The 26,645-nt window shown below is 46.8% G+C and overlaps 2 protein-coding genes across 3 annotated transcripts in view; both read right to left on the reverse strand.

The window, feature by feature from the left end:
- GALNT7 (polypeptide N-acetylgalactosaminyltransferase 7) overlaps window positions 1–24,281 on the reverse strand; it is a 39,764-nt gene extending 15,483 nt beyond the window's left edge. The window contains exons 1-8 of one of the 2 annotated variants that reach the window (XM_078602880.1): window positions 23,951–24,281; window positions 19,937–20,460; window positions 9,388–9,554; window positions 8,154–8,284; window positions 6,896–6,975; window positions 4,666–4,848; window positions 3,916–4,033; window positions 510–632 (exon numbers count right to left, since the gene is read on the reverse strand). In XM_078602880.1, coding sequence (XP_078459006.1) covers window positions 510–632; window positions 3,916–4,033; window positions 4,666–4,848; window positions 6,896–6,975; window positions 8,154–8,284; window positions 9,388–9,554; window positions 19,937–20,460; window positions 23,951–24,079 — 1,455 coding nt within the window. In that variant the 5' untranslated portion in view covers window positions 24,080–24,281. Of the gene's footprint in view, window positions 1–509; window positions 633–3,915; window positions 4,034–4,665; window positions 4,849–6,895; window positions 6,976–8,153; window positions 8,285–9,387; window positions 9,555–19,936; window positions 20,464–23,950 lie in introns of both variants that reach the window. The other variant, XM_078602879.1, reaches the window with a different exon arrangement.
- The window catches only part of PIR (pirin), a 490,330-nt gene that overhangs the window by 142,162 nt on the left and 321,523 nt on the right, over window positions 1–26,645 (reverse strand). The window lies entirely within an intron of this gene.

Below are 26,645 nucleotides of genomic sequence, written 5' to 3' on the forward strand. Positions count from 1 at the left end.
TTGTGGGACATGAAGGAATAAGAATAGTTTGAGCTAGGACGATGAATCTGCACACACACACGGGCTATACGCTCGGCAGTGTGAAGATTTAAAATGGAACGAGCGTCATCCCTCTAATCGCCGTGGCGCTGGGCCGTTGGCGACAGGCATCGTTTCGAGAAGAGTCTCCGATGTGTTCACCGGCATCTCCAGCTGCGATCGTTTCTAATGCTTCTGTTAAACGCTGTCCAAGATCAATCAACATTTAAGGAATTTTTATATATATATTTTTAGTAAATTATGAATAACCACACTGCTCAAAATTTCCTTCTAATCGTGAGTTAGTAAATGACGGCCGATAACCTTTATAGTCACCCCTGTACATTAAAATTATCAACCCAATGTCACACTGTGAAGCATGCCAGTGTGCCAGTGTGCCAATGCGCTTCCACCACCTCCCTCCTTCACCTTCCCCCCTCACCTCCCAAAGGTGGCACGGCCCCCCCCCCAGCCCCCCTGCTTCTACGCACCTTGAGAGTGAGAGAGGAGCCCAAGCCGGGCGGAGGGGGGTTCCCAGCCCAGCCATGCAAGCGGTAAATGTGTCCCGCACGTGAGCAAGGCACAAAGAGCACCTTTCCTCCACATTGCCAAATCTAAAGCCAGAAGGAGTGTGCGCGCGTTTTGTGCGTGTGTGCGCCGTGTGGGAGGGAAGGATAGGAATACAGAGAGAGGGAGAGAGAGAAGGTGCAGAATGGGCAATGCGGCAATGGCACTCGGATGGTCGACGCGTGGGCTCACAAACGCAGCCGAGTTCAAACGTCGGTGGAGAAGCGAGGTGCTTAACGTTTCGGGAGTGGGGGGCGGGCAGTGGCTGATGTTGGAGGTAGATCTCAAAGATCTCAGTTTTATTCAATCGAATCATTGACTTTTCTTTAACGAGGTTCTGGGCGCTAGGTAAATTACTTTATTAGAAGCACACAATTGAATTTCTGATTCAATATTGTCAACGTGCGTTTAAAAATCGCACGCGTATATATTTTGGTGCGTATACATGAACAAATCCTACACAAACACGTGTAGTGAGAGGTCACTACATCTCATGTCCAGCCTCACAAAGCGAGGGGGGAGTGGAGGAGGGGGCACAAGGGCCCGCGTGCTGGTTGCACATCACAGCACCCACACAACATACGGACACATCTCGCTTCTCCACGTCGCTCTCCCAGGAAGAATCCGCCGAGAGGATGGCCACATGCTCAAACTTTTTTTTTTTTAAATCGCGGCCACAACCACTGCCGATCGACTGCAAGTTTTACGTCGAATGGCAAAAATATTTTCGGTCGACTATGGGCCAACCTCTCACTCGGAATCAATCTCTCCGTTTTTGGGAGCCTACGGCGCCTGCCCGCTTACTGACACGCAGAAGGCAGAAGGGGCGCGTGGATAACTACGCAAGGGAGCGAGAGCGTGACTGGTTTGCGGCGGCGGCGAGCGACGGTAACCTGCACGACAGAGAAGGGCTTTCCGGAGACGGGCGAACCGGCCCAGTCGGGTAACCTGTAGATGTGGCCGGCTCGCGAGCACGGCACAAACAGGAGCTTGCCCCCGCACATCCACAGCTTGCCGGTGCCACCGGCACAGGAGAGGGGGGGGGGGCCACAGGCTCGCACGTTAGGGCCGCGGGACAAGACACGAACGGCGCAGACAGACCGTGGACGGCGATCGGCCCTGTTGAGCCTGTGCAAGATGTAGGCGGCTATTGGGATGTGTAAGCGGGAGTTGTGGGACCAGTACCTTTCGCGCCCAGCTGCCTATGTCTAATCTAACCAGGAACTGTAATTGAGTGTATATGGCATTCATGTTAGGGCGAGTAGATCTAATGGATCCCCCCCCCACCACTTCACCAACCAATACTGACCAGCATGGTGAAATATGGTCAAATCACCTCCCCATAACCCACACTATGTGCGGGAGGCGTTCAGTTGAGAGTTGATTGGCAAAAGGGCTGTACATGTGCACACGTGATGTAATGGCACATTCAGAGTGATTTGGTCAGGTCTCAGAGGCAAATTAGGATTGGGCTTTGATAGCGCTTGGATAGGGGACCGCCATGCACAGCAGGGGCTAGGATTTGGGCAGTAGATGGCAGTACAGAAAACTCACTTGTTGAACTGCGTCTCGGATGTAACACTGAATGAACTGTACTGATGTGCTCCCTGCCTTCTACACACTTACCTGACCACTGCTTTGAAATATGGTAAAACAACCCACAAGACCGACATGTCATGGTGGGAGGTCTTCATCGGTAGTGGGTGAACAAGGCTCTCTCTTTAGCCAATGGGCATCTAGACCAATCTCAGATACCAATAGCCACTGTGGGGCATCGAAAATACGTCACTAGGATTGCAGCGCAGCGTGCAAAACCCCCATCACACCACTGCACACACAAAGATGCAGAAAAGGACAAGTAAGGGTAACCTGCGCATCCGTTAAAACAATACAATGTATATTCGTGCCTTGTCTAAGCAGTGACGTATTAAATCAAGACATAATCGCACGTGTACACACAGAAGTAGGAAAGAAGCGTTAAAAACGGATTAGAAACGAGATCACAATTTTGAATAAACATGCACCATCGGCAGGACGCAGCCGGACTCTTTATTAACAACAACAACAACACTCCACACATTACCTGCACACCACCACAAACATTCGGCACGTGTGCATCTCACACAAAACCACCCGTATCCTTTACACCCTTTTGAGTTGAGACGGATGGTCAGTGTCGTGACTAGCCGTGGCACACGGGGGCAGTAGTGAGAAGAGGGAGGAGACAGAGATTGAGAACACGACAGGTGAGGAGACGTGGGTGGCCTACCAACGTCAAACGCAGGGCCTGAGTGATTGTCAGCTTCATGCCTTGTTGGGGCCTCGACGGTTTGTGTGGCTGCGATATGATCTTTCGTAAGATATACATTTTCATGATGCGATGATCATCACGATGACAATTTCCTGTAGTGTTATAATTGTATTATGCGGTTTGGTTGTATTCTTTTTGCTCTATTTACAATAATCAAAAAAGTTTATTTAAAAAGTTATTCAACTGCTGTTCACTCAACATAAGTCGTATAATCACTGCAACTTCATCAATGGATAAACACACACATGCACAAGCATGGTCAGTTACACAATAAATTATTAATTGGCTGGTGATATAAATAACGATGAAGTCATAACTGCTATTCCTTCCATCAAACTGAAAAATGTTTTAGCTGGCACTAGTTTTAAGGAGTAATAGCTCTAAGTATAGAACTGTATTTATCGTTTGGTATTTCATTATGAGCGTGTTAAGAAATATAATATTTAGAAAAATAAAATGAGCACCGTTAACATTAAGGATTTCAAGAGATGGCGGTGGCAAGGGGAGGCCTTCATCCAGCTGTGGAAAAACCATGACTGATGACGATGAAAACAAGAGATAATCACCAAATAATATTTAGCAAATCGGATGACATGATTATCGTCGGCCTTGCATATCGTACAATGTATTGCCGTACGGAATATTGCGCCAAATTGAGCTCGGCAGCAACTGTAGCCTTAAAAAAAAGGAAACAATATATAATAGGCGACACGTTTGAGGCAATGCCTCTTCTTCAGAACAGACAAAACACACATGTGCAATGAAAAATGGCCATTTCCCGAAATGTCACCTAAAATGTTCCTTTTAAGGCCACAGTGTCATTGACAAATGTATCGAGTTGTTACTTGTGTTTTGGGCATCACTGCCAACGGAGTATCACCAACTAATTAGCTTACATGACCAGAGCCACATGAAGTACAAATTATTGCCAAATGCGTTCATGCATTTATGCTTTCCTCCGCTGTATCACTTGCAGGTTTGCGCGTGGTGGTGGGGGGAGGGGGTAGGCGGGCACGTACCTTGTAAGAGATCTCAAAGTTCTCACCGCCCCAGATCTGCAGGCCTGGGTCGTAGAGTCCCAGCTCGAAGAAGAAGTCTCGATCGATGGCGAACAGCCCGCCAGCCATCGCCGGAGACCTGGGCGCAACAACAACAGCAGCAGCAGCACGGTTAACATGCCCCAAACTGTTAACCGCACACGGCAACTACGATGGCACTGATCCATGTTTGTTTTTGGGTTAGGCCATAGTATACGTAGATGTAGAACTTCTTTGGGACCGTACGTAGCTAATCGGAGGTGCAAATTAAATGGGCGTCCCCTGTCCAATATCCCCCCCTCCCCCCTCTTCGTAGCCCAGCGACTGGACACCTCCATGGCCCACTTACCCCCCCCCCCCCGGTGCAGTTGCACTACCTGCACACTCGACAGCGACCTCTTTGTATGGTGAACTTCTTTTCGCACCGTGCGTAGCCAACCGTGATCATCGGAGGTGCGGGGGAAGGACAACAAACTAACACGTGAAAAGCAGTTCTAAAGAAATTAGTTTTCCCCTCTGTGTGTACCAAAATCGTTTGTTCAATAAACTATTTGGGGGGAAAAAAATGTTTTAAATTTACATTTTAAAGTTCTTATATCTTCAGCGGCTTCCTAATATAGGTCTTATTCCTACGGGCTATATGCCCATGGATCGTGATGGTGACGATGGGTTGCGGAGAGACACCGACAAGGATTTTGGGCACAGAAACCACCGCATTTTGCAGGCACACACCCATAGGGCTCGGTGCGAGTCTTGCGCTTGTCCTTCTCGCGCTTGCTCAGCGGCACGCGCTTCCACAGCATGCTCCAGTCCCAGGCGCCGCGTGCGAAGCCGTCCTCGTCCCCGCCGCCCTGAGGCCGCAGCACGTAGTCGTTGCCGTCGATCGCGTCGATGAGCGGGACCGTGGAGACCGTCCTGTGCGCGGAAGGAGAGCAGGAGGAGGAAGAGCGGAGGTGCCGGTGGAGGTTGGGGCCATGCTGGAATGGTTTCGCACACACTGGACTTGCGATTCTTTATCTTCTGGTGCGGCAGTTGAAACAAATGGTGCAAGTTTATTAAAGCCCCCCCCACCACCGCCCCTATTCCATCTTTGCGCCACCTCTGTCCACCCAGAAGTATAAATGGGTCCGGCACAGTTAGTCGATTGGCAGGTCGCATGACATACAAATTCATATTTGTGGCCCAAACCACACCCGGACACCTTTGTCCCTTCACAGCAGATATATACATACAGTTTGAGGAACTCATTTAGGATAAATTGAGTTTCCAAACAAGCCACTGATGTTGTCCACATCGAGGAATTGAAAAATGGTCCCTGGGATTGTGACACAGTGTGTTAAACACTGAACCGCCACTATTGTGCCTAAGCACATGTTCTGAGCGGGTATCGATTTATCTTTTTCGCAGTTTCACATTATCACACTCATGTCGCATGCATGGTATGTAATGCATGCAATGCCACCCCCTGCAGCCACTCGAAGCACTGCCATTCTTCATAATGTAATGAGAGAACCAATTACAGAATCGAATCGTGACCCCGAACGTATATATGTAGAACTTCATTCGCACCGTACGTAGCCAACCGTGGTAAATCTGATTTGCGAAAATACTTGCGCCAACCGGGACATAAATGCTGGACTCTCAGATTAAAAGTCTGATGTTCTCCTGACTGAGCTATCTGGGAAAAAGCAGATGATGGTTATTCATTGAATCAGGAATGGGGGGGGGTACATCCCTGATATTCTAGTCATATTGCTGTATCTAGGCGCAGTTCACCAAAATATTTACCACTAATGTCACATGTGTTATATTAGGCTGCCAAAATAACACAAAGGATAAAAGCAGTGCGATTTTGGATGCAGGCCCACTCCTCCCTCCCCACTCCATCCTACCATGTAATTTTATTGGCAATCTAAACACACGAACAAGACGCGAGTCTTACGTTACAGTCCCACAAAGCACTGCATCTCCCACCAGGGCTCAAATTGTTTTAGACAAACACTGCCAAGCGAGGTGGCCGTATGGCTCTCAGGTCAGCGTGTCGAGTTGGCACGGTTCAGGTCCTGGCTTCACATCCACGCAATATCCTGTGATTAAACTGGGTTCTCAAGTGCAGTGCACTTGTATGTATATAGACATTGAACAATTTGCTCTCTGGCTTCATTTTGATGACATGTTGTATGTATGTCGAACTTATTTTACACCGTGCGTAGCCAACCATGCTCATCAGAGGTGCGGGGGAAGTAAAAACAAACTAAATACAAAAAGCAGTTCTAAAAAAATGAGTTTTCAATCTAGATGATGATTTAAAAGTGCATAGCTCCAGTGGCTTCCTAATATCGGAAGGAAGAGCGCTCCAGATGGTCGCAAACGGGCCGGTTTGTCCGCCATTCGACAAATATTACTCTCATATGCAAAGCGAGTGGGAAGGCGCTGTTCCCCTCCTGTCTATGCCAGAGGTTGCCGAGCATCTCAGAAGTAGCTCTGTGACATCCAACTTCGTGGGCCGTACTCTAAACCTGAGAGATTTCAATATTGATCTGTCTCATTAAAACGATGCCAAAAACGCAATCAATCTAACATGGGGGGGGGGGCAGAAATACAAAAAACAAAACTGCTGGCCCATGATGTGGTTCTCGTGTTGTGCTACGTGCTTTTCGGCACGATGTCCAACGTTTCGCTCCACATGCTGGTAGCTTATTCTTCAGGAACTGAATTGAGCAGCTCACCCTCTCCCCCGATTATACAGTGGCGCTGGCTTCTGCTGGCGTTACCCGTTCATGACCTCCATTGGGCACAGCTATCTGACGTAGGCCCGCCCCCCATGTTGTTTTGTTTCGACTGGGAGGAAAGCAGAGTGCCCGGAGAAAGCTCACCCATGCGTTGCACAAACAGATATAACAATTTAAAGGTCTGCCAAACAGCTGTTGCGTCATGTGTGAAGGCGGCCAACTCCACTCACCTGTCCTGAGCAATGGGGGCGACCAGGGGCGCGTACCAATTGATGCAAACCTCGCAGTGCGCGTCCAGGTAAATCAGCACCTGAAATTGCAACGTGGGTATCACACAAACCAACATGGGGCGTCAGATCGGTGGATAGCGCATCGCATTGTTGCCTCCACGTTTCTTAAGGTGATCCTATACGACTATCCAAGGCCAGAGGCTACAAAACAGGCTGCTGTGAAGGTATGTTAACCAATAACACACAAGGCATTCTGGGTTTTCCCACACAATTGCTTGCCACCTGATGCTACGAATGTCACGGGCAGGGTAGGGTAAGAAACTTGAGGGTTTTGCATAGAATGCGCGAGAAGGTTTTGTCGACACAAATCGGGAGAAGGAAGCTGCGATGCGTGGGACACGTGTGCAGGGCAGAGGAGGGAAAGTTACCGAGAAGGGCAGTGGAGAGGCACCCAGAGTTCAGCAACCAAGGGGGAAGACCTAAAGCCAGACGGTGATGATTACGAGACTGAAGGACACATCAACTGCTTAACAAGGGGAAGGAGACCTGCAGTCAGAGAGTGGGATACTGTATAAAGCAGACCTTTGGAGGTTGAGTGTTAAGTCTAAAACAACTGTGGAATCTAAGCATCAGGAAGCAATGGCAAGGTAAGGTAGCACCAACACCATTGTACTCGATGAATGACCTCGTGAGCCTTACCTTGCAACCAAAACTTTAAGTATTCACAGTATGTGCTATATAAAAATGAGCATATGTCAAAAATCACCCAGAATCCATGATCTCAGAAGCCCAACACGGTTGAGCCTGGGTAATGCTTGGTTGGTGGCTATATGTTCAGGTTATCGGGCCTCTGCGAGGCTACGTGTGGGGGGGGGGGGGGCAGCAAGGGGGGGCAGCACAATCCATTTCTTTATTATACTTGTGGCCCCAAATCGATGCAGTTCCCCCGCAAACACCAACTCGCACTGCCCAGCATGGCAATAACATGGTCAAACACCACACACGACACCACGCGGTGGGGGGAGGCTTTCATCCAGCTGTGGCTTGACAAAGAGCCGTTCGTGTACGCGTTTGAATGCTACGTGGGTTTCTTTGCGGCTATCCCATATGCAGCTCGCCGCGAGGTATTTCAGGCTCGTTATTTCGGGCACACCGAAAGGAACGGAGTCTGTGAGAAAATGTGTGCTGGCTGAACTTTCAAAGGGCGTCGGATGAGGCTGGATGGGGTCACGTGGGATAAGATCAGGCCGGGGGTCACCTGGCCCAGCGTGGCCTTCTTGGCGCCCGTGCTGCGAGCTTGGATGAGGCCTTCGCGCCGCTCGTTGCGGTAGACCTTCACGAGGCCGTTCCACATCTTTATGTACTCATCAAGGTGGTCCAGCAGGTGCGCTGCATGGTGGTGGGGGGGGGGGGGGAAACAGGTGCGCATTAAACAAAGAAAAAAAAGAATGCGTACGCATGGCTTCTGCAACGCTTTCCCAAAAGTGTGTAGGATATGTACCATGTAATCAGAGGTGCATGTGTCACCGTAAGAATACTACATAATATAGCCCGGCAGGAGGGCGACAATACAATTTTAAAAATTAATGCCTACTTCCTGCTCTAGCAAAAACATGACAATTTTTACGAAGAAAATTTAACATTAACTGAAAAAAGTGTGCAAAGAAGCGTGGAGAAAATGCATTCTCAAGACTTACACCGAGAGGCAGCAAGTGAAACACATGGATTAGGGAACGCACACACACATTAGATGGAGACACCCCTTAGCCGAGACCACGATGAAGATTTCGCCGATATCAGAGGAGCCAAAGCCTCTGTTGAATCCATAGGGGACAGGGACACTGTCCCATTCTGAAACCAGAGCAGAGAGAACCCCGACTGAAAGCGTAAGGGATGTAAACAGAGAAAAACAAACCAAAGGAAAAAGGGAGCCCTAAGGAGCCCCCCATTTGAGAGAGACCTCTAATGATATCAGCAGAGGAAAATCCCAACTCAGGGCACATGAGAAAGAGACCCCCCCCCTATAGTTATCAGAAGCAATAAACTATACTGCAATTGCAGGTGAAACGGAGAGATCCATACAAAGACCACAAGAGAGAGAAATCCTAAACAAGACTACAGGAGAGAAATACTATCAGTGACACCGACCCCACCCCCACGACTCAAGGCACACGAGATACAGATGCCTACTGATATCAGAGGAGAACAAGGCTCCCCAGTGAAGGCACTGGAGCCATAAAACCCCAAATGACAGAAGAGAGACACACACGCAAGCAAGCAACGCTATCGCCGCCACGGCTGCCGTTGCTGCCACGGCTGCCGTTGCCGCCACGGCTGCCGTTGCCGCCACGGCTGCCGTTGCCGCCACGGCTGCCGTTGCCGCCACGGCTGCCGTTGCCGCCACGGCTGCCGTTGCCGCCACGGCTGCCGTTGCCGCCACGGCTGCCGTTGCCGCCACGGCTGCCGTTGCCGCCACGGCTGCCGTGACGCACCCTTGGTGCTGTGGTCGTCGATGAGCACGATCTCGGCGAGGTAGCGTGCGGGCGTGCGCTTGATGACGCTGTGCACCGTGCGCATGAGTGTCGACCAGCCCTCGTTGTGGAACACGATGATCACGCTGGCCGTCGGCAGATTCTCGTCGTAGTGCCAGAACTTGCACCTGCGTTCGAGAATGAGAACATTTGAGAATCAGAATATTTACTTAGACTGGAGGAATCCGATGAGCTATAAAGCTCTTTCGCAGATGTCCAGTAGGGGCACGGGGTAAGAACGTTACAACAACAAACAGTACAAAAACATGATAGGAGCGCAAAGTATAGGAAAGGTAAACAAAATACTTAAAAATACAGACATACAACTTAGCTATTTTTGTCTTACTACGTAAAGCCCACTCAGGTATTAAACTTCTTTTCAGAAGCAACCTGGCCAAAAATGATAGCTCAACTAGAGGCTTATCATGTGCAGGACCATGAAGAAAACGGCGATAAATAACGTCAAGCACTTTGCCGCAGCAGATAGGGGGAAAAGAAACGCACCGGCCAAGAAGCGTGTGCAATAAAATAAAATATAAGCATCGATGCCAAAACTACGACTGCTGCGTACAATTTTTTGTAGTTTGTGCTCTACGGCTCTCCGATACATTTTCTGGTTGTGCCACGTGGTGTTGCCCAGCATGGGCGATGTCGCTCCCTCTTCGCCCCACATGCTGGGGAGCTCCCCATGTGCTGGGAGCACGTGGTAGCGCAAATAAAATATAGTCGAATTAAGTATTAAGTAATTATTGAAAAACCACTTCGGAGAGCCAAGGCCAAAACTTTGTTTCGGTAAGCCATGGAACATTTCTGCAGAGTTACCGAGTTCTAATAAGATAGCCACTCGCCCGCAAGTGAACAAGTTTGTGAAATTCAATTATTGCAACAATAGAAATTGGCCGTGTTTTGAGTTAATAATTTATATGTCTTCATCACTTCCCCAAATTTTGTGCGTACGCAGTCACACGAATCTGAAGACCAATGGTACCACAGGCCCTGTCAAGCACGAGTTCGGCCCCTTGCGAGTTAATAGAGAAGTAAGAACAGCAACGCACCGTCAAATTTCTTGGAAGTCAGAGAACAACGCGTAAATCTAGCCTTGAAAGATCTACACACATTTCTCAAAAAATAAAATAGGGAGACATTGAGCGTTAATGGCCACTGCTGAAACGTTGGCCATTATATGCAGATTTCCATTTTTTAGGGCATTTTCGTTGAGGCTTGCATCGAGTTTTTGCGATTTGTGCTTGGCCACAACTGCCAACGCGTTATCATGAAAAACTTTGTTCGCTTTTAAAAAAAGGGACTCGTGGCGAAGACTCGCACTACTGAAGGAACGGCAATCATGATCGTTAGCACTGGTTGTTATCGACGCATCGTTACGTGCCTCATCTACATTTTATATAAAAATAATAAAACATGTGCAATCGATCATGACGTCACACTCTCAGAGGATAACGCAGTGCAAGCTTTTAAAAACACGTAGAGCAGACTGGGGCATTTGCTCAGGGTGTGAAAGGAGCGGATTTCGATATTCTCCTGCACGGTTCTCAAAAGCCTCGCGTGACACCGCCACCACTCAGCTTGGGCGCGGCGGCCAAACCGTTTGTGGCAACAACAAAAAATCCATTATGATATCATGGGGGGAGGGGGGGGGGAAATCCCTGCTGCTCTGGAAACAAAACTATACAAAAATTTCAAAGAAGAAAAATCACTGAAAATAAAAGAGAAACAGCTGGTTCACAATCTGGGCTTGCAGTGCGTACAAAACGTGCGCTGGCAACTGGGCCAAATCAGCCGAGACATCTACAACGCACAACATTTTATTTAGCATCGCGCTTTGGGTGGCAGATTTGTGCCATTAAGCCGCCACGTGTTGAGCAATGAATAACATCGACTCGGACTTGTTATGCAAATTCAGCATGGGCAATGAACCCATTCAGAAGGGAACATTCAGCTGCGTAGGAAATAAAGTAATTATTGAATACGTTTTTTAATAACAAATTATTTCCAGCCTTGTAACTCAATAATTGTCGGGGCGACAGGGCGTTGTGGTTTGCGCAATGCACTCGGAAACTGGCGGCCACCCGAGTTGTATTTCCGGTCACAGCTAACATCAGTGTCAAGTGAAATCTGAACTGGTTTTTGTCACCCCAAACTTCACCAATACCGCAAGAACCAGCGAGCTAAAAGTAGGTTAACAACCCACATAACCGACACGGTATTCATTCAACAATTAGCTAATAAAAGGGCCGTTTTCACCAACCATCTTGAGTTTACGATAAGCACAGTCAACTCCCGTTAAGTCACGCATTGGTTGTGCAAGCGAAGTCGACTGCACATTTTTATTTGCGCCGCAACTAGCAGTGCCTCCATCCCAGCAACCCCGGCACCGAGCCCCTTCTGCTCAATTGGCAGGAGAAAAATTCTACAGCTGCACATTAGCACATGGATACCACACACACACACACCCAACAACACAAACACACACAAACAGGGCCAGACATGCACAAAAAACACACGTGAAAGTAAATACACACATTCTATTAAACTTCTCAGACTTCTGGAGCAAATTCTGTTAAGCGGGCACATATTAATGCTAGAACAAGATGTCACTCCACTGCTGGATTAAGGTATTCTCACACTACGAGGATCATGGGGGTTGTTTATGACCATTATTCACCACGAGTTTAAATCACCAAAAACATTTTCGAGCAGGATCATCACGAAAAAATTAAGTTAAGCTTTCATGGGAAAAAAAATCAGACATTTTTGCAGGAACACTGCCAGAAACGTAATGTGAGAGCACGTGCATTTCCCCGTTTCGGATGCCAGTGTGTGCGTAACTTATGCAGCTGTAGGGTGTGCAAGTGAGAATGGAGTGCGATTTCAAGATTTAAAAATATTAATAATAATGTTGGAGATGGACAGGTGTTGCATCTAGAGCTGGCACCGCTGAGATCCTGGTTTAAAATGTGGGGTTCGGACTAAAGTCCTGCATAGGGTCAGGTACCCACGGTTTACTCACGGGTGTGACCTACATAGAGGCTGGTTTTGGGTTAGGATAAAGATGTTTTTATGGCTGGCAACTTGGGTCACATTCATCGCAAGTCCCCCATGATGCACCAGACTCATTCGAACCACTAAAAAAACATTATTTCAATTTACCATACACGACATTATGGGAATAAGAGCACCCTTGGAAAAATATTTGTTGGTTCAGATCAGATTTTGGTCGGGTTGGTGTTGAAGCGGATTGCGGGTTAGGAGCTGCTCGGTCACGAGTTCGGGTCAGATCACGGATCAAAAAAGTCAGACCCGCACAGAACTCTTTGAGTGTAGTTCACAGAGTATGAATGAGTGGCAATTAAAGGGAACTCGAAATAAGTACTTCTGCCATGTGATCTTTGAGAGAATGTTCTTTAACATGGGATGGCAATACACCTCCTTCAGCCAGTTCCGAACAGACATTTCTTCACTGCATGGCGCGATGCCAACGAGCCAAATTAAAAGTGTAAATGGAAAACAACTCCCAAATATAGTGGGTACATAATATAACAGTGCAGTTCCACAATTCTGCGTGAATATTGCGGTCAATTTAAAGATCTGGATAATTTCTCATAATCATGAAAGTGGTGTTTTAATTAGGCACAGTATGTCAATCAAATTTGGACTGCCATTCACGTAGAAATAACGCATCCACGTTTGTTGGCGAGCGAGAAATGCGCACTATGCCGCAGTGTCGGACGTAGTGACATTTTTCATGTATATATGTATGCATGCAGAACTTGTTTTGTACCGTACAGTCAACCGTGTTCATCGGAGGTGCGGGAAATGTATTTGCATCATCGCCATCAAACATCGATGGCGGTGGTGCAAACAGATTCGCGTATGTGTCAAATCAAACTCAAATCGATAAGCCCAAATTTATACAACTATAATTACCTTCAAAATTACATCACGTATGTATCGTGGGGGCGGGGGGGGGAATAAAAAAAAATCTTGCCCGAGGTTGCCTAATGTGTGAAAATGCGATGATAATCCTGCAGAATATTTATTAAGAAATACCATGGTTTCAACAGCAATAGATACTTTGAATAATTTTCCCACTATATCAGCATAAAGACATGTGGCTAAAATGTGCCTCCCAAATGTTTTGTTCAAATTTACTTACGGAGAGTCACTGAAGGAGGCCACACTATAATCAGCATACACCACAAAATGTTTTGCAAATTGTACAAATACACACACACACACTGCAAAAAAATAGATATATAAATCTCTTGTCCTTGTTGGACATGACGCACTGCCCATGCCTGACTAATGCACTTCTTTCCATGTTGTTACATTGACGGCCTTGTTAATACGTCGGAGCCATTTAGTAGTGCATGTTTGCTAGGCTTGTTCGGCTTTGTTACATAGCCAACCACCCACCGCTACGTCGACTACTGACGAGAGCGCGATTGCACCGCAGCTTGCATTCTAATAATGCTCGCCTTCACAAAGCAGCGACCGCCAAGGGATTTTACAATTAGAGAGCAAAAGCAGCATGCCCGTGTGGAAATAGACGATGACGGCACCGCGAACAAGCCACGCTCGTGGGCCGGTGAACATATAAAAATTTATATAGAAAATACTGAATTCCTCCGGTATACAAGCGGGTGAATCTGCAGATTATGAACTGGGGTTGAAGGATAGTTACAGATTTGCTCGATAATTGTCGATGGAGTCGATTACCGGTTCCAAAAGCCGTGAAATTGAGTCAAAATTCAGGTCAATTTCGCGATTAAATCAAAAACTGATTGGCACGCGAGAAACGTTCAAACCGCTCGGCACGTTCGGATGCGATTAGTCAAGTGACAACCCTTTCCGTGCAGAATACATCACATATTCCACTGCTGCATGAAGACCTCGCCACATCATGTCAGTCATGCCGCTTGATTGACCATACTTCACCACGCTGGTTCGTGAAGGATGGTAAACAGATTCATCTTTTTTTTTTAAGTTGCTGTAAGTATCGATAAAACGAAAAAGAACATAACTTAACAACCTCAGTATGTACGTTTATCCTGAGAACGCCTCCGATTGCTCCACCAATTGCAATGATTGACGTGTCATGGGAAAAGCTTGTGATACGCAGTTAATGGTGAAGAGGTAAAAATCCTGAATATATTTCACCTTTGAACCAACAATTTGGCTCATAAGGCTCATCAGCCCTGGGGCCACTTATCCGCTCCACCATTTACAGTTTTAAAATTACAGATCAGATGGGATGGGGGGGGGGGCGAGCAAAGGGTGAGGAGATATCCAAGAGCGTACATCTCTCCCGGTATGACCAAGCATACAAAAACATTATCCTCATTGAAAGTACGAGATTTTGGCACAAAACTCCCTTTAGGTAATGTGTGTATCACGATGGGGCAGCACAATGCTTAAAAAGCAAGCAGATCTGATGAGCGCTGTTGGTTACGTACAGTGTGAAAAAAAAGTTCAACGGACATACGTACATACAGAAGGGTACAAATTCAAATCTCGGTTGAAAGACACTAACCGGCATTGTTCCAAGTAAGATAAAAACGACTATCACATCGGTGGAAGTCAATTGTGGCTATTCCTGGGAATATGGAATTCCCATCACCGAGGACTGGAAACCACAGACTTCTAAATGGGAAAATTCCAGGACTGATTTGCATTGGGCTGTTTGGCCAATTACTTTGCGTATTTATATACTTGTGGTGGATGAATAGTCACATGTGCAAGACACAATGATGCACAGATAGCCCGAGCAGTATGCAGCAGAACTGCTTGCTGTATTGCCTCGAGGGTCGGTGTCTCATGCAGACGCAGACTCCATTTGTGCTCGATCCACCAACCCCGACCAGTAAGTGACTGGACTATTGGGGGTGCGGGACACCTGAACTGTCTTGAGGTCAAGAGGTCAAAGGTCAAGAGGTCCTCATGGTCAATGCCGTTGATGACTCCATAACTCACGAACCCGCATCCTCCTCCAAAATCCCGCAGTTGCTGCAAGGTCAACATCTGATCTTCAAGGTCCACTTATAAATTCTCACACCATCTGGTTTATGCTCTTCCGCTTTATCTCAGACCTTTGGGTGCCACGTGAAAACCCGTCTCGGTAACCCCGCCCCTCCATCCTGCACACGTGTCCCACCCATCTCAGCCTCCTTCCCCGCCCCCATTACTCCGATAACAAATCGTTGCCAAGTTCTATTCCAAGGTTTACAACAGTCGGTGATGCGTGCGGTCCTGTTGTCAATCCACGGCGAGATGAGAGCATCCCCGACGTTATGGACAACAACGGATTTTTCCTGTTAAAGCTTTCTGGGTGAGATTGCGTTTCGCTGGGGATTACAAACAGCATCAATCCAGACGATTGCCAAAATTGTGAAGAAGTCTTTCCTGTTCTTCACCGCTGCCCCCCCCCCCGTCCTTCGCACTTGTAGGCACACAGCGATGATATCACCTGACCAGATTTAAGACTGAAGACAGGAAGATGTCTTCGCAATACTGGAAATCACCTGATGATGCTGGTTGAAAAATTACCAGCGAAACGTCGTACTCGAATTGTAAATGTTGTGGGTTTGCTCTCCAACAGCAGTAACAAATTGGCACGTTTTTCTCACGTGTTAAACCTTGCCTGTGGTCGAGTGGAAGTGGGTTCACGACACATTTCCGCGATCGAACCCAAAGATAAGTTACCGTGAATAACATTGTTCGCGAAAGCTTTCGTGTTAATACTCGTGTTAAAGCAATGGATTTTGCTGGACAGTCCTCTGCTGCCCACCACATAGCCACGCAGACTCGCAACAACCTACCTGCACATGGCAGTCACCCATCCAAGCACTATCCACCAGCCACAACCCTGCTTAGTTTCTGTGATTTGATGGGATCGGTCGGATTCCAGGTGATATGGTGACATATTATACAGGAGTCTTGAAATGTGCACGGAGGTTTTTTTTTGCTTTTTAAAACGTAAAAGCCACAAAGAGGGGGGGGGGGGGGGAAACTTGCTTTAAAACAAGTTGTTCTGTGGAAACCTGTATGCAAATAAGAATTAAGTCAGACCCAACCGCTGCGCTGCACGCAAAGATAAGTATATGCAAGGCGCACTCGCAAACGCCCCCACAACCAAGCAAAGCCACCGCTAAGGTTGTGCCACGTCGTTCTAGATGCAAACAGGAAACTTTCCTGCAGATCTCGCACGCCAGCCAACCAGCAGAGCCAGCCCAGTCATGGATGACTGCCAGAGAGGGTATTACATGGCTAATCATTAGCGCACTACACACTGCCTTATCGCTGTGCAAACAACATCGACTCCTCTTTAGGTGGCTCAGTGTCCCTCCGCAGCCCGACCACGACCTGGCAAACGCAAATCGACCTCGGCAAATTGACCGAGCATTGTTGAGAGACCATGCTGCATGGAGTTATGTCTTCCAGGTGTATCCTGGAGGAATATGTTTACATATACATATTTGCGTATATATTCATAAAGGGGGGTAAAAACTTTTGTTGCACTCTCACCCTGGACCCCGGTCACTTTTACTCTGAGAGGCTCCTATACCTGTACAAGTAGAACCCTTTTTTTGGTCAATCCATCGATGGACGAAGGCCACTCCACAGGTGGTCGTGGGAGTTACTCGACCAAAATTCACCGCACTGGTCAGTGTGGTTAGTGGGGGCCAGGAGGGTACATGTGTAGCCACGATGGCGAGACGTGAACTGCCTCCCCGCATGGTATAAAGGTCGTGGGTTCGATCCCGACCCTGACACCAGCTGTATATTATATTTATGCGATCTAACACAAAAAAAGCCTTTTATGGATATTGGTCGCAAAAGCCTATGTGTTAAGCTTTATATTTGGAGGTTGCATGTTCTCCCCATGGTTGCGTGGATTTTTCTCTAGGTTCTCTGTTTTTTCCCTCCACCTTTAGAAACATGCACTTATGAGTATTTGGTTGCTCTGTATGTATGCTATACATTTACACCACATGATAAGCCACTTCGTTGAGCTATCGTTTGTGGTCAGGTCACTTCTCAAAAAGAGCTATGTAGCTCAGTGGGCCTTAGCTGGTAAAAAAAGAGTATTATTTTCCAGTGGCGAGAAAGAATGGAGTTATATTCGAGTGCGTCGAACTGTATTTTCTTTACCCACGATGCTCCATAGCAAGGCATAAATGAGTTTGTGTACGACACTGCACTTAGCATTGCAGTCATTTTAAGCTCTCCTCAACTTAGACGAGGGGCAGGCCAGGTTCATAACTGCTGGGAGTGTAACGTCGAACCGATTAATCCACATCGATTCGAGTCTCAAGTTCACAACACACAAATCGAACCACCTGTGTAAACATCCATTATTCTCATTTTGTATGGGTTGTAGGTAATGGGTTCATGGGACTCCCCCCCACCTCCATCCTGCATAGTGTGTAAAAAAAGGTAAAAATTATCTTTGATTAAATTACGACCCTCGAATCTGAGCGATGTATTAAATTACGAGCTTGCGATAGTGAAATGACACACCTCTACCAAAAACCACTGTTGGTACCCAGAAATTGAATGTACATGAAGCAACAAAACACACCCTCCTTTACAATACAGTACAATGTGGATTTATATAGCGTCTAAGCGTAACTGCGTCTCCTGACGATGTCCAGACACTGTGAGAATGTTTATTTTATAGAAAGAAAAGAGCCAGTCAGTCAAAGCCAGAGGCCAAGGTTGCAAGTGTGAGCTTGAGCAGGTAATCGGCAGCATGAACGGCTAGAGAAAGGGATTGCTAAGTTATGTACACTAACCGAACAATGAACTCTGATCTCACTTGACCAAAAACAGCCACTATGAACACTCGTCGCCTTTTCTTTGGTGCAAAACTGTCAATGTGGCACCAGCTACGTTCTGGCCAACCGAAGACAATTAAACTATAGAGAAACTGTACTCAAGGCGTGCCCGCTTTGAGCAACCTGAAAGGTCACCTTTGCTTTACTACCAGTGCTGAAAAACAAAAATGAAAAAAAAAGAAAATCAGGAACTGCTGCTCTCTGAAGACACACCGGAGCCATTTGCACAATGCATCACTGCACTAATGCTGGCTTGGAGAAATTTCACTTGCAGAGTCACCAACGCCATTTCGCCACTGTGGCGTCCACGGTGGCAAAATATTAACTACCTCTCCTCGTATACAGGAGGCCGTGGGTTCAATCCCGACCCTGACATCCCAGAGGTCGCAATCGGGTACCCGATACCCGTACCCTACCCGATACCCGGCTACCCGTACCCGGCCGGGTACGGGTACGGGTACCCGTTTGCGACCCTGGTGCGGCCAGGTACGGGTACAGAATCAAAACCCGTTTGCGACCTCTGTGACACCTGTATATTTGTAGTTTGCATGTTCTCCCGATGGTTGCATAGATTTTTCTCTGGGTCCTCCGGTTTTTCCCTCCACATTTAGAATGACACGTTTAGAGTATTTGGCCGCCATGCATTTCCACATAAGCTACTTCGTTCATCTATCATTTCTGTTAGCCAGGTCACTTCTGAAAAAGAGCTGTATAGCTCAAGTAGGCCCTTACCTGGTAAAATAAAAAAAACTTATCTTAGTAAACAGTCAGGTAAAAGTATTTCCATGGAGGGACAGAAATTAACTCTAAGATAAAGCCAGGTGAATAACTGACACGCAGGTGAATGAATACTATGGAACATGATCTATATTTGTTAAAGGCTTAGACCATGTGGTAGTTTTAAGCCAAACTTCCTGTCATTAAGCCTCCACCACCCGACAAGATTCTCACTTTTTTAATAAATATCTTATTTATGTATTGGTCAAATTCGAATCAATAAAGAGTATTACCGGTGGCTTGAAACAAACGTCGGATGTTGATGTCAACTGAAATTACCATGTGTTATCCCGCTATATGTGTGGGTTTTCTCCAGGCAATCCCGATCCTTTTTACAAGTGTGTACAAGAACAACGACTTTGCTTGCGACAATTCCCATGCAAGAATTAGACATTTGCATAGTGAGGTGGCCAGCGGGCTCAGGAGTCAGAGCAGTGAGCCCTCACCGTCGCCAAGCTCCTGGGTTCAAATCCGGGTTTCAGCCACCTGTAGTAAAACCGGAGTCTCAGCCAGGTGATCATCAATAACTGTGTATATATATTATAATATATAGTTTTTCCTTAATTTAGTAAAATTCTTAATTTAAGAATAAATTATATATTATATTTTACAATCATTTCACAAACATTACTCTGTAGCAGAGTGTGCTGATGAAAACGTGGCCACTTGAAGGGATTTCGGAGGCTCTCTAACACACAGGTTTGCAATGCCCCGCGAGACGCTCCAAGTGAACAAATAGTCTCGTGACACGACGCCGAGGATGCAACCGACCCAAAAACTGGAAAGACAAAAATAAAATAAACCAACCAAACCACAACCGTCTACTCCGGCAGCTGCGAGCATGGTAGGGGGGGGGGGGAAGCGTTAGCGACACTCACTCTTCGTGACGGAGTTCGTTGATGGAGCGGTCGAGCGACACCTCGTCGCTCGCCACCATGTTGAAGCCGAACTCCTTAATGCTGGCTGGCACCAGCTCCTTCTTCTCGGGCGACAGCACCACCGGATTCCCCTCCTCGCCGGGGCCGCCGGGCACGCCGGGGGCCTCGCCGTTCGGCAGCTCGAAGTTGCCCAGGACGCCCGGCTTCAGCACGGGCGCCGGGTACTTCACCTTGTTTGGCTTGAACGTTAGGTACTGCTTGTTGACGGCCCGCTTGTGTTCGGCCGCGTCGCCCCTTGGATGGAAGCGATCGAGCGGTTCTTTGTCTCCGCCGCCGAGACCGTCGCCATCCGGCTTGGGGCCTGGCGCTTCACCGTCGCCGGGCTGTTCCCGCTTGTGCTTCTGGCGACGGATGTTCTCGAGATTTACCTCCAGCCCGTCCACGTGCGGCCAGGGGATCACGGGTCGGAATCGATCCTCCTGAGGCGGCTTCGGAAGCTCGTTCAGCTCCCTCTGCTGCTGCTGCTGCTAGACACGCACGTCCGAGGCATTGCGGACACAAGGATATTAATTATCAGGGCAGTGCTGTTAATTAACCATGCTGCTGATACCACTGAGGTTCATGAATTACCAAGGCAGGGAATCGCAACGGCAGGCCTGCTGCAGATGGCGAATCCAGTTCAAGGTTGCCACATTTGAGAAAAAGCTTCTGGGAAACATTAATTTGGAACAGAGCGCAGAGGCTGATTGATTAAGTGTTACTAGCTTTCAGCGATGTAAACACACACGCATGAACTTTAATGATATCCAAGTGGAAGTCCACGGAGACAAAGCTCACTTTTAAAAAGTGTGGGGGGGGAGCTGTGGGTGGTGATCCTAAAAGCCTGAGATAACCAAAAGATGCCAGTACAGCAACATTTATCCTTGTTTTGAGAGTTTTGAATGTTATTCCTGCACGTGTGGATGTTTTCCGGGTACTTCCTTTTTCCACTCACTTAACAAAACAATCATAAATGGAATTGGATAAAGATCTTAATGTGGTCAGGCCCTCCTGCAAAACAGTCTTGCAATTCACGAGGCTCTGTGGTTAAAGGGAATCATATTTAGTTATAATTTCCTACACGTAATAATTAATTTGCACACGAATGCGCTCACAATACGATAGAAAAAAAGGCATGTTCGCTAAAATAAATGAGACATTCCAAATAAATGACCTGTGAAACATTACAGGTACTGTACAGCAAACAGACCAAGCACTGTTGCATTTCACTCACCATTGCTGGCCAGCTGACATTACACAAACAACATATATATGCCATAGGTAAATATTGGAAACCATTTGCCAAGAAACTTTTTTTTTGCTAAATCTCTTTATCCTGCTTAAGAGTGCAGTGGCGTGATCTTCAGAGCAATGAGCAAACTGCTTAAGTGTCCATGAATGCAAAAGTGTACACGCGGCAGCCCCGACAAGACCGGCTATAACTGGGATGAAGAGGGAATGAAGTGGAACTCGAGGACTCAAACAAGGGCTCCATTGCCACTGCATGAACACAGTACGCACACTCTTCTGATGGTGAAGTGGCATATACAACAAACATTACCGTGTATATAACTGTATACACAGACACTCAAAAAGTTTAAAGGTACACGGAAAATAACTATTCTTATACTCGGGGCATGAGGAGGTGGTGGTGGCGGAGTGGGTAAGTGTGCCGTTCGACGAACCTAGCAACCCGAGTTTGATCCCTGACCACAGCTAACAGCAACGGTAGGTGAGGTCTGACCTGGGTCCTTGATCCATCCCGCCTTCACCACCCTGCACTGAATTTTTTTTGTTCTTCACCTGAGGACGGCTGCTTGCGTTGTGGCCGAAACGTCGTGAGAATTATTGTATTGGTTTATTTTTATTATTTTATTATTTCCCTTCTACGTGACTTTACCGAAAGAACCAAGAAGATGACACCCTGCACTGACCAATGTGGTGAAGTATGGTCAAACCACCCCTATTACGGAGACGCCCGGAGGAGGCCTTCAATTAGCACTTGACAAAAGGCTGTAAGTTAATATATACTGCACTTGACTCTGGACAATATCGTAGCTTGATATCGAACCTCAACCAGTTTTCTTGCAGTCTTCTGCAGGGAAATGTAATATCACTCAGGCCACTTTTTTATAACCAGGTGCAAACAATTCAGGTAAATTGGCGGTTTTGTTATGGAAGGAACATGGGGGGGGGGGGGGAAAGAAATGCTGGGTCATTATTTGTATCAAATTTCTCATCCATGCCGATGTTGCTGGTGGGAGAGAAGACATTGTGCAATGCATAACTGTGGCAGAGCAAAACAGGTTGAGAAAAACATTAATAATGACTGTACACAGAGAAAAAAAAAACCCTCCCTGTTCAGCACCAAGTTGGGAATTATGCATCTACAGGGCACAGAAGTAATAAAAATTGGTATGCCGATGCGGACCACATGCAGCCGTTGTTCTTAATCATAACGCAATCCCGTTTCAATCGGTTACGGGAGAGTTAGATGTGCTCAAATGTTATAGAAACTGCAACTACCGTGAACATCGCAAGTAAATATGTATACTCGTCAACCAACCAGCAATGACCAGCGTGGGTGGGGACGTCTTCCACGACAGGTCGCCGCGTGGCGATGCAGTGGGTTTACAAAAGGGCTTCTTACTTGACAATATTTAAACGATACATACCGAACAGGATATGTTAAAAAGGCAGTTTATATAAAGATACAGTGTTTTACCCGCAAGGCATACCGGTTACACGTGCAGGGATTTGAAACATAAATATAGACAAATTATACAGATTTACCGGTACACTAAAACAAACCTTTTCAGCAAAATTAGCCTTCAATTGGCCTTTACAGTACATTCCGTGGACAGTCAAGAAAGTCGATGTTTTAAAGACCATTCTCCTGCATGTTTTGAATGCCATATAACTTGAGGCCACTATAAGTTTCCTTTGCGGTTTGGGTTTCTAAACAATTAAATGGCTGTACTTAGCATCATAATCATCATCAGCCAGTCATCTACTGCTGGAAGAAGGCATATCTTAGGCTCACACCCCATCTCCCTAACTTACGTTTAAAAACAAAAATCTCCCAAAAGCTACAGGTCCATCAGATCTTGGACAAAAAGCGAATTGTGTGGTTCCGAGTGGGGGGGTTTCTTCTTAAGTCAAGGACGCGTTTATATAATGTATAATAACAAGTTATTAAACTTTACATTGGTGAGTATTCCGACACGTTCTAAACAGGGAGGAAGAGATGGCAGGCAGGACGATGATAAAACGACGGAGTGTGGAAACCCAAAAGGTAAGAAACAAGTCACGGCTGGACCCTCCTCCATCAGCAACAACCACCACCACCGTCGCCAGGTAAACGCCATGGGGGAACGCAAAACTAAAAGAGGCAATCGGTATTTTCTTAAGGATTCATTAAACAAGGACAGCAACAATGGGTTTCGTCGTGCGCAGGGAGGGCTTGCTTATATGGTAAAAGTGTAACCATGGCGAGGCCGCCAGAGGAATTGGCTGGGGTTGGCATTCAGCCAGCAGTGGCTAGATCAAGGCTGATTATCGATACAAGTTTAATAAATAAATGACATGCCAGTGATCACCAGCCATGATACATCCACTGCTGGCATAATCATATAACATTAGCACATAATATCGTACACTTAAAATAAATTACGTACGAGCAAAGCGACATGATTGCAAATCGATTTTTTTCGCGTATAATTTGAAGGAAAAAAAATGCATTAAAGCAAACGTTGATCTTTTAACGCAGAGAGACACATTGTGTCAACCTCACCGGCTCATTTCGCCCAACCCCAAGCCGACGGCCTGCACGCAGGCTGCGGCCGCTTTCCACAGGCAAAGCCGGTTTCTCAGAGGCGGACAACCAACAATTGCCTACAGCGGCGTGATCATTTCATCAAATAAAGGTGTATATATTTGCGTATTAACTGCACAGTGAAAGAGGAGTCAACAGACCTGTTCTCTTGCGTCTTGCCGGGGCGGGCTGTCCCTCTGCCCCGTGAGGGAAGACCACAGCACCAGCAACACGAAGAGCGTGAACCCCGTGATGACACTGCGCAGAACGACTCCGACTTTAAGTCGCATTTTAATTCACTTCGCTATCAGCCCCCCCTCCTCCTCCTTCTCCCTTAAAGTTTCACGGCGAATGACGAAACGGCGTTATTTTACGAGACGTCAAAATAAAAAGGAGGGGGACGTGGGAGAGCGAGGAGCGGGCAAAAGTGTGCGCGCCACCGCTGCCGAACCAGGCACATGGAGCGTCCACGGAAGGGCAACCGGCGCTTTTAAACGCCCTGGGAGGCGCGATGCTAAATAAGGACCCCCCTCCATTCCCTACCATTGCTCTCACCCCGCCCCCTCCCAAACCGCCAGGCGGCAACAGCGGATATTGGGGGGTCTTTATTTGGCATGACCTAAATCGATTGTATTTGCTAGAGCGGATTAGCCGGGCGGCGCTAATCGTGCAGGCTGCCAATGCGGCGTATGTGTTGTAGGGAATGTTAGAGCGTGTGTGACAGGCGTCACACGTGGTCACATACCTGGTCACGCTTGGGGGTGTGGGTTGGTTGAGATTGATGCGTAAAGTTGGATTTTTTTCTCTCCCTAACCTAACGATACGGCGTGCAAACACGCAAATAAGGTGGTGTAATTTTGATTTAAAGCTTTCGTGACTGCATGGATTCATCTTCTTGGTTCTTTCGGTAAAGTAACGTAGAAGGGAAATAATAAAATAATAAAAATAAAACATTATAAAATACAATTCTCACGACGTTTTATTATTTCCCTTCTACGTGACTTTACCGAAAGAACCAAGAAGAAGGCGGTGTAATGTTTAGCGAGCTGGGCTTGAAATATTGGAAGCCAGCTAGTTCGATCTCCCGGCACGGTATATGAAACAATGGACACTGTTTATTCTATTGTTTAAACTCCACCCACCTCTGTCCACCCAGTAGTATATATATACACACACCTGGGGTAAAGTGTAGGTACTTCGACCTCTCCCAAGATCTCTGGCTAGCGTGGAAGAGGAGGCCAAATACCCTCGATTGTGAGTACCTTGAGCTGCCTCTAAAGTGGGGGAGGTTACCTAAGGAAGCCACAATTAGTCTCAAGACTCCTCTTCAAGAGGATCCTACTTTGGGATATTTAGTAAATTACTTGTTTTTGTATTATCATGCGGTAAAGGTAATTCATGTATTGAAGAAAATGCTCACTTGGAGCCTCAAGGCTATTTTTTTCAAGAGGGTGCCGCATTGCGATATTTCGGCCGATTTCATTAATCAGAGTTTGGCTTCATGTAGGAGGTGATGACCCATACAATGCTAGGGGTTAACACTCACAAGCTGTACACAGATCGGTGCGTACATAATTTTTTCTGTACTGCCATCTACATGGCCAAATCACAGCCTCGCAGGGTTTGGGAATTCTGCTTGATCTACCAACTCTTACCTCTAAAGTGTGGGACCACAGGCATGCGCTACCACACCCACTTTTTAATTCTGGGCTGGGCTGTCTGAAACTAGTTCGTTTGATGCTTCATTGGTAAAGGGAAAAAAATACCTGAAGAACATTCGGGTCAAGCGAGGTGGCTGGGTGGCTTAGAGGTTAAGGCGCTGAGCTGGAACTGCTTAGATCCTGGTTTAGAATATTAGGTCAAACTCGAGTATCAATTGTTACAGGTGTTTGGACTCAGCCCAATCACCGATGAATTGTCTACAGATTTGGCTCTGAATTTAGATTTTTTTTAAAATATAGAAATGATAAAAGTGTTATCTTACGTGGCAGGATGGATGGCAAGCTGTTAAACTCTCTGCTGTTGGAGTTTGCGTGTCTCTCTCCCCGTGGTCGCGTGGATTTTTCTTCGGTTTTTCCCTCCACATTTAGAATCAACGTGCGTTTAGAATATTTGGCTGCTATAGATTTCTACATGATGATAAGCCACTTCGTTGAGCTATCATTTGTGGCCAGGTCGCTTCTGGAAACAGCTATATAGCTCACTGGACCTTACCTGGTAAAATACACAAAAAGACTGTAGTTCGTTATCAGCGTTAACTTGAAGGGGCCGCCGAAAGTAGTTCTCTTAAATCTGCTTCCGTGGGCCATTGTCGGACACAGGAAGTTTGCCGCTGCTCTGCAAAATATCCGAATGGAGACTACGTGGCACGGCGCGGGTAGCACAATCGGGATAAGATTGGGGGAAACCGATTATGGTGAGGTGCGCTACCATTTGCACCATCGTGACACCACTGCATCGCGGTGATGTTCTCTACAGTGCCATAATGACAAATTCAGCTGTAAATTTAAAGTATTTTTTCTCACAAACGAAGTTTCATACGTCGTTTCTAACAGACGGAGACACACATACTCTCGGTGTGTATCTACTAAAGAAGATTCGGTGTTTGGTTTTTTTTGGTGTTGTTTTCCTTTTACACACCAGAGAGGCAATTAAAAGCTACTTTGTCTATGTCTGATAAAAAAAAGATAAAATACTTCTCCCCTTCCTGGAAATTAACACAGTTGTTAAAATGTTCAAACACCAAATAGACATCTTTCAGAATGCATCAAGTCTGCATTAACTAAGCATAATTGTGGTAAGCATGCCAACAAATATGCTTTGATAATAGACACCTTGTCCTTGAAACTGATTGGC

The sequence above is a fragment of the Lampetra planeri genome, chromosome 19 (genome assembly GCF_965212315.1).
Source record: "Lampetra planeri chromosome 19, kcLamPlan1.2.h2, whole genome shotgun sequence".
Classification (NCBI taxonomy): Eukaryota; Metazoa; Chordata; class Hyperoartia; order Petromyzontiformes; family Petromyzontidae; genus Lampetra; species Lampetra planeri.